This window comes from Delphinus delphis, chromosome 17, assembly GCF_949987515.2.
Source record: "Delphinus delphis chromosome 17, mDelDel1.2, whole genome shotgun sequence".
NCBI lineage: Eukaryota > Metazoa > Chordata > Mammalia > Artiodactyla > Delphinidae > Delphinus > Delphinus delphis.
In genome coordinates, this window is record NC_082699.1 from 62,360,975 (window position 1) to 62,368,293 (window position 7,319).

The following is a 7,319-nucleotide window of genomic DNA, read 5'->3' on the forward strand; positions in this document are numbered from 1 at the left end:
TTTCCATTTAAAAATTCATGATCTAACATATAATATGTATACACATATGCAAAGAAACACATACAATTTATTTTTATTTATTTTTTTAACATCTTTATTGGGGTATAATTGCTTTACAATGGTGTGTTAGTTTCTGCTTTATAACAAAGTGAATCAGTTATACATATACATGTGTTCCCTCCCATATCTCTTCCCTCTTGTGTCTCCCTCCCTCCCACCCTCCCTAACACATACAATTTAAAAACATAATTTTAAAAGAGAATATCCTTGGGATCACTCACTGTGCAACCTGGGAAATAAAATATTGTGGGGACCTTGGAAACCCCCAAAGAATCCCTTCCCCACCATATCCCACTGCATCACCTCTGGAGGTAACCGCTCTACTGATTTTTGTGTGTGTGTGATAATCATTTCCTTAGTTTTTTTTTTTAATAGAAGTATAGTTGATGTATAATATTATGTAAGTTACAGGTGTACAATATAGTGATTCACAATTTTTAAAGGTTATACTCCATTTTTAATTACTATAAAATCTTGGCTCTATTCCCTGTGTTGTACAATATACCCTTGTAGCTTATTTTATACATAATAGTTTGTACTTCTTAATCTCATACTCCTATATTGCCCCTTCCCCTTTCCCTGTCCCCACTGGTAACTGCTAGTAAAATGTATTTTCAAGATAATATATATTTTAAGATTTTGACAGGTTATTTTTTGCTTTAAATTTTCTACCATACTCTTTTGAAATTTTAACAATATCTTTTTCTATCACTTGTGTTTCCAATAGAAATGTACCATAATCATATTTTTTTCTCTCCCTAGGTGATTGAATGGGTATTAGAAAAGACAAGCAAGAAATAGCACAAAATCATTCTCTTTGGATAATTATAAATTGGACAGAGCTATTATTTACTTTTTCCTTCCATAGTTTGAAAATTACAAACAAATTTCAAACTTTATTCAAAGAATAGATGTTACATCTCTAAAGAATTTCATAAATATCCTATATTTATATAGTTTTGAGGTTGCTCAGTTAATGTATTTATAATTGTATACTTATTTTATAGTTTTACTATATTTTAATTTTTTAATATTTTTATATATGTTTACAAATTTTACTCTTGGTTATTTAATTATTCCAATAAATAGAAAAAGATATTTCTTTACTTCTTGGTAAATGTCTTTGTTGTTAGGCCTATTTAAATTAATAAGTCTTAAGTAAGACATTGCCAGTGGTTTTTCTCATGTGTTCCAATAGCATGATTTATTGGATGGCCCCTGATTTAGAAAATATTGGCAAGAAAATTCACACAGTTAGCCATGTTCCCTTACCCCTGCCCTAGAGCCACCACTGTTGAGCTATTCATTTTATTTGGGATCAAAAATGAAGAAAGAGCAAAACTTATGAAAATAAGACACAGTGAAAATGACTAAGTACAGACTCCCAGGAAAAAAATACCTTTTCCCATGGCAGAAAATCTGGAAAATGTGGAAAATGCAAAAAAGAGTGGAAAAAAATTCTAACATTGTTTCTGTCTATAGGTAACCACTGTTAATATTTTTAAACATTATGTTTAAAATATTTTCAGAATTGGTGTCATATGTGTGTGTATGTTTGTGTACGTGTGTTTATATGTGTGATGTGTGTGTATATTATATTAATTTATAGCCTGCTTTTCACTTAACAATGTGATATAACTTAATGATCTATGATATAAAATGATTTTTATATCATATATCATCATTTTAATAACTGCATGATACAAATGAACCACAATTTGTTAAATCAGTCCCTCATTGTTGGACATATGAGTTCAATTTTTCCTTACTAAAAATAAAACTTTAATGAATATTCCTGGTACATCACTGATTATTCCTTAGTATAAGTTTTTCGGAGTGGAATTTGTGATTTTTGGTAAATTTTTCCAAATTGCCTTTCTGAGAGATCAGTGTGTACACCCACCAGCAGAGTCCCCGTTTCCTTTTCTGATGGCTGAAAATAGTGAGGGTGAACATTTTAAAAAATATTTTGGCCGCTTTTTCAGTAAATTTAATTGGTCAAAGAAATTAATTTCTAAATTTCTAGATGCCTTCCTGGAATTCCAAAGCTGATCTCCACATTATCCACGTCAGGGCCTAGACTCCCACAGGGTCAGAGGTTTGGGCTGCAGCCTCCCTTATTTGGGCTTCTGGAGAAGGGGAGTTACAAGCCTTCCCTATACCTGCACGCTTTCCATACTCGGATACTACTTTAACTTAACTTCCATGCAGTGCTCCTACTTCATACCTTTTGTGAACTTCCCATAAAAAATATTTCAAAGTAAAAAGTGACAAGATATTTCAGATAAATTTGAAAGCAGGTACAAAGGAGAGATCTAAAAGGCCCAAAGACTTCAGGTCAATTTTTGGAATAGACTAAAAGTCATGGAAGAAAAGGCAGGCTGAACTGAGGTTCAGCTGTACATACTTTGGGCTGTGTTCCAGGAGAGGAACCCTGCTGACCAGTTGTTCTGTCTATATATACGATAAGTATGAGCGGGACCTCATGTGGGAGGGAGAATATAGGCTGAGCTTAGATATCAGATGTTCTGAGGAGTTATTTTCCAGTGCTGGGAATAATGCCTAAAGCTCCCGCTCTTTATAAGGACTCTTTTTTGGAGAAAGAGGGAGCCACAGGGCTGGACTAGCTCAGTTCCGTTATCTAGTGATGGTACATTTGGCAAAATTGTTGCCTGCATAACCTGGAAAAGAGAATTTGTACCAAATGAACTCATGGATCTAGTTAAGGTTATTTCCAGACAGAATGCTAGAAGTGTCAATGAGCCATTTGTTTGTTTATTTGGCTGAATACAATAAGGTGCAGGACAAGATAGATGAACAAGAGGAGGGACTGTTCAGTTTTCTAGCAGCACTTTGAGGAGATACAGAGGGCTTAGAACATTCTGGATTGGAAAATAAAATGTTTTCCCGCTTCTAGTATCTCTAATGGCAAAATATTCTCCAAGTAAGTAATAGCCTCAAGAAAAAGATCAAACCAAAGGTCTAGCGATATAATTCTTTATTAAGACCTTAGAAATATTTAAAGTAAACTCTCGTAGCAAGACAAAAGGGCTTTTAAGAATCTTCAGGGTGTTGCCCCGTGGCACTCTGACACCCAAAGTAAAGAGGACCTGTCCTGAAAAGAATTGTGGGTGTGGTTTTCATCTAATAGACTAGACTATAACTTGATACATAGAGAGCCCACACATTTTATTTTTATTGGAGATGTAATTCACATATTATGAAATTCACCCTTTAGGGTGTATAATCTAACAGGTTTTAGTATATCCACAAAGTTGTGTAATCATCACCACTGTCTAATTGCATAACATTTTCCTCACCCCAGTAGAAATTCCGTATCTACTAGCAGTCATTTTCTGTTCACCACTGGCAACCACTAATCTGCTTTCGGTTCTCTGGATTTGCCTATTCTGGACATTTGATGTACGTGGACTAATATGATTTATGGTCTTTTGTGTCTGGTTTCTTTTACTTAGCATGAGGTTTTCACGGTTCATCCATGTTGTAGCATGTATCAGCATTTCACTGTATGAATCTGCCACATTTTGTTTATCCGTTCATCAGCTGATGGACATGTGGGCTGATTCCACTTTTTGGCTATCATGAATAATGCTCCCATGGAGGTTTATATACAAGTTTTGGCATAGACATATATTTCCATTTATCTTGGGTATATGCCTAGGAGTGGAATTGTTGGACTATATATTCAACAGTAACTGTTTAATTCTTTGAGAAAAGGCAGACTGTTTTCCAAAGCAGCTGCACCACTTGACATTTCCACCAGCAGTTCCAATTTCTCCACATCCTTGCTAATACTTGTTATTATTTTTCTTTTGACAAATGATAGGAAATATGAGGTAATATCTCATAGTGGTTTTGATTTGCATTTCTCTGATAAATAATGTTGTTGAGCATCTTTTCACATGCTTATTGGCCATTTGCATATTTTCTTTCCGCAAATGTCCACCAAATCCTTTTTTAAGGACTTTTAGGTGGGATTATTTCTCTTTTTATTGTTGAGTTATAAGAATTCTTTATATTTTCTGGATTCTAGTCCCTTATCTATGATTTACAAATATTTTCTTCAATTCTGTCCTTCCACTTTACGGTTTTATCTCTTACATTTAAGTCTATGATCCACTTTGAGTTAATTTTTGTGTATGGTGTGAAGAAGGGATCCACCATCATTCTTTGACATACGGGTATCCAGTTTTACCAGCATAATCTGTTGAAAAGACAGTTCTTTCTCCATTGAATTTTCTTAGCAACAGAAAGTCCATAACATTTTAAGGAATTTGTATCAAAATGAAAAGAGACTTCTGAGCCACCAAATTTCAGTGGGCATGAAGCAGGGTGAGAAAAGTGTTCAGTTGCAAATATGGACTATTTTTTTTATGGAAAAGAAAGACTTTTCAGAAAGTCAAAGCCAAGAGGCCAAAGGGCAGAGCCAATAGTAATGGATTAGAGTACCACTCCCAGGTAGCAGAAATGAACCCTGGGTCACATCCCCTGCCCCGGCAAGGGATAAATGGTGACATGTGCCCAGCTGGATTTCAGAATTACTATGAACTAGTGATTAGTCCCTTAACAAAGGAAGTGTCTGCTGCAGTTACCCTGTCCCTGTCTCACCATTGTATGTTGGACGTACAGATGGCAGTTAACTTAGGTTTCTTAGGTCACAATATTCTGGATTTTTAAAAGCCACACCCTGAGTCTCATCCCTATCTGGACTGATGAAAATCATGAAATATTGGACTTTATCCCATATTGGGAGGAAATGAGCATATTTTGTATGTAAGAGAAATGAAAATAATTGTGGCCAGAGAGTGGAATGCAGTAGGTTTAACATGGCCACAAAGCTTTGAGCTCCTCCCATCAAGAGATGGAGTCTATCTCCCTCGTCCTTGCATCTGGGCTGGCAGTGTGACTTGCTTTGACTGGTAGAATATGGTACAAATGACATGGTGTGAGCTAGAACCTAGGCTTTGACCATCTTGCAGCTTCCGGTTTGCTCTTGTAGAACCTTGCCTGAATGTAAGGTAGGCACATAAGGGAACTGGTCTAGCCTACTAGATGTTGAGAGGCCATACAGAAGAGAACTGAGGTGACCCAGTAGACAGCCAGACCGGCTGCAAGACAGTGAGTGAGGCATCTTGGACCTCAGTCCAACAGAATGCTCCAGCTACATACAGCCATATTCTGTGAGTGAACCCAGGCAACCCACAGAATAGTGAGATAATATGGCACTGTGTTCTAAGCCACTAGGTTGTGAAGTGGTTTGTTTTGTGTAAACATTATGTTCTGTTCATGTTGAAGAATTCATTGAGAGGCCAGGTGCAAGAAGGAAAGTTGCAAAAACTTCACTGATTAAGGTCTTAGTTCGAAGGCCTGACTTGAAGAAGAAAGAAGTCGCTTCTTTCTGGACTGGGTTTGCCTTTCTTGTGAGACCCAGAAAACTTGCAGAGGGAGCATTTCCTTCACCCCTTGTGCAGGTGAAAATTACAAAGCAGGGACACTGCAATTAATGAGGGGTTGTGAAGGTCTTTCCTGGACTTTCCTTTGAGTTCTTGGGGAGAAATAGACTATATTCATCCAAAGAATTACAGTTGAAAGTTGCTGAAAATATAACTGGCTTTATTTCTTGAAAAGAACAAAGTTTTTTTTTCAACATTCCCAGGCGCTGCTCCAAGCTAAGGCAGAATCACAGCCATCAGGCCAAGTGTGAGAGCAGGATGGGCTCTGCCCGACGCTAGATTCAGGGTTAGAGGCCTTGCCCGCATGCTACCTGTGCCTTGGGGGATAGGCTGCGTGTGCATCAGCTCCCACTTCTCTTGTGCGCACCGGTCATCCTTGTTTTCACCGTCCTCTGCCTCTGCCCTACTCTTTGCTCTGACAATGTCTGAGCAATGTTCTCAGTGTCGAGTCTTATACCCTTGCAATAAACTGCTTTTTTTATGTCGAAGGAAAAAAAACAATGGAGGATAAAAGGCCAAAATACAGGTTCCTACTGCTTTTCTGTTATCAGACAAATGTGTTTCCATCCCTTACTTGGACATGGTTTAGTTATTTTAATGAGGTATTAGACTTGCTTCCCCTAGTGAAATCCAATTTAGTGTAATTTAGAGGACTGGGTGACATGATAATCAATTTCAAGTCCTATATTCAAATAGTTCTGTTATGTAAGATTTTATAAACAAGTTAAAACTATTATTCACTACTATCAGAACATTACTTAACCCATAAACAGAAAACCTTATTTATTTATTTTAAACATCTTTATTGGAGTATAATTGCTTTACAATGGTGTGTTAGTTTCTGCTTTACAACAAAATGAATCAGTTATATATATACATATGTTCCCATATCGCTTCCCTCCTGCGTCTCCCTCCCTCCCACCCTCCCTGTCCCATCCCTCCAGGCGATCACAAAGCACGGAGCTGATTTCCCTGTGCTATGCGGCTGCTTCCCACTAGCTATCTATTTTATGTTTGGTAGTGTATATATGTCCATGCCACTCTCTCACTTTCTCCCAGCTTACTCTTCCCCCTCCCGATATCCTCAACTCCATTCTCTAGTAGGTCTGTGTCTTTATTCCCGTCTTACCCTAGGTTCTTCATGACATTTTTTTTTCTTAAATTCCATATATATGTGTTAGCATACGGTATTTGTCTTTCTCTTTCTGACTTACTTCACTCTGTATGACAGACTCTAGGTCTATCCACCTCATTACAAATAGCTCAATTTCCTTTCTTTTTATGGCTGAGTAATATTCCATTGTATATATGTGCCACATCTTCTTTATCCATTCATCCGATGGACATTTAGGTTGTTTCCAGCTCCGGGCTATTGTAGATAGAGCTGCAATGAACATTGTGGTACATGACTCTTTTTGAATTATGGTTTTCTCAGGGTATGTGCCCAGTAGTGGGATTGCTGGGTCATATGATAGTTCTATTTGTAGTTTTTTAAGGAACCTCCATACTGTTCTCCATAGTGGCTGTATCTATTTACATTCCCACCAACAGTGCAAGAGGGTTCCCTTTTCTCCCCACCCTCTCCAGCATTTATTGTTTCTAGATTTTTTGATGATGGCCATTCTGACTGGTGTGAGATGATATCTCATTGTAGTTTTGATTTGCATTTCTCTAATGATTAGTGATGTTGAGCATTCTTTCATGTGTTTGTTGGCAGTCTGTATATCTTCTTTGGAGAAATGTCTATTTAGGTCTTCTGCCCATTTTTGGATTGGGTTGTTTGTT

The 7,319-nt window shown here is 37.2% G+C and overlaps 1 protein-coding gene across 2 annotated transcripts in view; it reads left to right on the forward strand.

Annotated features, from left to right (window-relative positions):
* MTBP (MDM2 binding protein) overlaps positions 1–1,694 on the forward strand; it is a 72,476-nt gene extending 70,782 nt beyond the window's left edge. For both annotated transcript variants that reach the window (XM_059995128.1, XM_059995129.1), the window contains exon 22: positions 823–1,694. In XM_059995128.1, coding sequence (XP_059851111.1) covers positions 823–861 — 39 coding nt within the window. In that variant the 3' untranslated portion in view covers positions 862–1,694. The remainder of the gene's footprint in view (positions 1–822) is intronic.
* The last annotated feature ends 5,625 nt before the right edge of the window (positions 1,695–7,319 follow it).